At 40.8% G+C, this 3,469-nt stretch overlaps 1 protein-coding gene across 1 annotated transcript; it reads left to right on the top strand.

Moving 5' to 3' along the window:
• The first annotated feature begins 1,043 nt into the window (after positions 1 to 1,043).
• LOC131242403 (serine/threonine-protein kinase-like protein At3g51990) lies at positions 1,044 to 2,998 on the top strand. Its single transcript, XM_058241001.1, has one exon. The coding sequence runs from the start codon at positions 1,204 to 1,206 to the stop codon at positions 2,632 to 2,634; it is 1,431 nt and encodes a 476-aa protein (XP_058096984.1). The 5' UTR covers positions 1,044 to 1,203; the 3' UTR covers positions 2,635 to 2,998.
• The last annotated feature ends 471 nt before the right edge of the window (positions 2,999 to 3,469 follow it).

The following is a 3,469-nucleotide window of genomic DNA, read 5'->3' as shown; positions in this document are numbered from 1 at the left end:
AATCTAACTGAAGATAAAGTAGAACTACTCACGTACAGCCGGCTCTATGCTAACTTCGTATGCAGCCCCACCTTTACTAATAACGTATCAATTTTTAAAAATATCTGATCCATTTAAATGATAGGAAGTACTATCAGGAAATAACTTCTCTGGAATTATGCTGATCCATTTGTTATACGGGCCTTATATGATCACTGAATTAGATCGTTGTCCATTTAAACGGTTTTTGAAAAAATCTCCTTCTTGATAAAAATCAGCATTTTTTCAAGAAAAATATTTAATGAGTGGATCCACACCTTAGATGGATCAGATGCAATAAATATCTTACAAGATTGTAAAAAACAGTTTGCTATATGCTATTCTAGCATACAGACGGCTGTAGGTGATCAGTTGGCCAGATACCGATGGCGTGAGACAAAAACATAAAAATAAAACTACACGTGTTGGACACGGACGCAAATCGTTTTATGCAGCGTGTAAAACAGCATCTGGAATGGTATATGTGAAATCTACTTCGTCCATCAGGTGAAGTTCTTGACTCTAGGACTTGGATCCAAAAAACAGACTGATCAACAATCCAGGTGGGCCACACCACAGAGAACAATGGGAACGGTACGCCAAATATAGTTTGTTTGTTAGGTCACCATGGTGTTTATATTTCAACAGAACCGTTCATCAATTATGAAACGCCAGGATAAACAGGTGGGCCACAACATTTGAATTAAAGATTTTAAGCTCAATTTTACATTTTTTACCGTTGGCGTAGCCCATCTGATTTTCTTACCGGTCTGATATATTATATGTACAGTGAAAATAAGGCTTACCACATGGACGGAGTGGATTGCACGTATAAAAAATGGTGGGTCCTGATCCGTGGGGTATTTTAGGCAGTGCGTTAGACAGTCGTTGTATACGATTCTGATCCGTTGTACACTGTCTGTCCTTTTCATCTTCTCTCTCCTTTCAAACAACCAACCCCAAGAAATTCTGCCAACAGCAGAAAATCCACCTTCTTTTACTTTCCCTCTTTTACTTTTGAAAAATTCAATCCAATATACGTAAAATACAATAAAGCACATTTCACGCATCTCTCATTTTCGCACTTTCTTTCTCTTGCAATGGCTTCTTCTACATTTCACCTCTGCTCTTTTCATTCTCTCTGAAATTTTCTAAACAAACACAAGATCGAGATAGAGAGAGAGAATGAAATATTTCGCATGCAAATCCGAATGTGCTATAGCCACCTCCAATTCCAAGAAGAAGAAGAAGGCAAAAGCCACAGAGTATAAGTACGAGTGCTCGGCCGAGTATCGTCTCTTCAGCTACGACGAATTAGAATCCGCCACCAATGGTTTCTCCCCTGAAAGCTTTCTTGGAAAGGGAAGCCATGGAAGTGTCTACAAAGCGTTCATAGACGGCGGAAAGCTCGTTGTGGCTGTAAAAAAGATGAGAATACTGTTGGCGGAAGAAAACAGCAGCGGCAGCAGTAGCAAGAACAACAACAACAACAACAACAACAACGATGAGAACAACCCGATCGAGAACGAGCTTGAAATCCTTTCAAGAATTCGGAACCCGGGTTTTGTTAATCTTCTAGGATACAGCATCGATTCGAACGAGCGGAAGCTGATAGTCGTTGAATTCATGGCGAACGGGGCGCTCCATGAACACTTGCATTGTGATAGGAGGCAGCTGGGGTGGGGCAGGCGCGTCCGCTTCGCGCTGCAGACTGCGAAGGCAGTCGAAGCTCTGCATCTGTTGGATCCGCCTGTAATTCACAGAGATATAAAATCATCGAATGTGCTTGTTGATGAGAATTGGAACGCCCGATTGGGGGATTTTGGACTGGCATTGAGGGGACATGTAGAAGATGTTAGGATGCGGTCGACACCTCCAGCAGGCACGATGGGGTACCTCGATCCTGGTTATGTCACGCCGGAAAATCTCAGCACTAAGAGCGACGTCTTCAGTTTCGGAATCCTACTGTTGGAAATCTTGAGTGGACGGAATGCCATTGATATGAATTACAGCCCCCCTTCTGTTGTCGATTGGGCGGTGCCACTTATCAAACAGGGCAGATGGGATTTGCTCTATGATCCACGGATCGAGCCCCCTAAGGATCAATTCGTGAGATGGCAGCTGGCAGTCCTGGCGGCCCGGTGCGTACGGGCTGCGGCGGAGAAGCGGCCGTCGATGAATGAGGTGGTGAATTGCCTTAGAATTGTCAGAAAGAGAATCTGCTCACCAATTTGGAACAATCTCACAAACCGGATGACGAAATTGAATTCAAAATTCGAACCCAGTGAAGTGATTTCAATGTCTTTGAAAAATGCTAGTGGGAATTCGAATTTGTTCAGGAATAGAAAGGTATTGAATGTGAAGTCTGGTGTGGGTTTAGCGAAAGAAACAAGAAGTACAATTGTAGATTGCATTAGTTGTAAAGATACAGTGGGGCTAGTTAGCGAGCCGAAAGCAGAGTCCAATTCCAAAACGAGCAATCCGAATGCTGCAAATAGTAAGACGGGTTTGGTTGTGAGGATGCCCCGGGTTAGATTGAACAAGCCCAAGTCGATTGGGATATCAAAAGCAGGCCGAGTTTTGCATGTTTCAGCTGGCAAAGATCCTGCACTGTAAATTCCTACATTGTGCCAAAGAATTATTACAACCCGTCAATTCACACTTCATTAAGATCTTCAGTTTCTATTCCGAACCATGGAGTTCATCGACATGGTTCCAATTGAGATTATGTTCTTGGGCTTTTTACCTTGTAAGTGAAACTAAGGATGGGGATATGCAGAATCTCAAAGTATTTCACCAAATTCATTGTATTGTTTAATCGGACACTGCTCGTCAATCTGGTAATTCAGTTTCCTTGTATCAAATACTTGTAACATTTCAGAGATCTTCAATATGTATTTTCAAGATAAGAACTTCTGTTTTTATTTTTTATTTTTGAATTTATTTATTTATTAATACGATGATTCCATTGTTTGACTCATTTATTTCTGTTTACGGGCTTAGTGATCATGTGCTTACACATCCTACTTTAGGAATGTTAGAGTAGATCAGCATAATCTTATATCAATATCCTTCATATATGGTTCCATCTGTGTATAGAGCTGTTGTACCTATCATCTAGTTTCTTATACTGTGTATACTATAGATATGGTTGTTCTAATCTTAATAATATGCACAACAATGCAAGATTTCTACCAAGTAGTCTCTAAATCTATCATGGTACATAACTTCAATTCTAATCAGTACATCTCCCACAATCTGAATTGTTGATCCATCTGCAATTATTAGAAACAGTTTTCTCGGATCAGCTATCGGTCCACTCCGGTGATGTGAACCTCTGATCTATCTCTGATCAGAAGTCCATATCCAATTTCTCTCCCAAACCAACTAGGAAATGAATATCTTAACAATGGCGATAGAATGGTAGTTAGATCTCTGTATAAAATAACTG

Source organism: Magnolia sinica, chromosome 4 (genome assembly GCF_029962835.1).
Source record: "Magnolia sinica isolate HGM2019 chromosome 4, MsV1, whole genome shotgun sequence".
Lineage (NCBI taxonomy): Eukaryota > Viridiplantae > Streptophyta > Magnoliopsida > Magnoliales > Magnoliaceae > Magnolia > Magnolia sinica.
Note: the sequence above shows the minus strand (reverse complement) of the source record. Positions and strands in the feature narration are given on the sequence as shown.

Coding starts and splice junctions, on each gene's coding strand:
- LOC131242403 (XM_058241001.1), top strand. CDS start 1,204: ATGAAATATTTCGCATGCAAATCCGAATGTGCTATAGCCACCTCCAAT.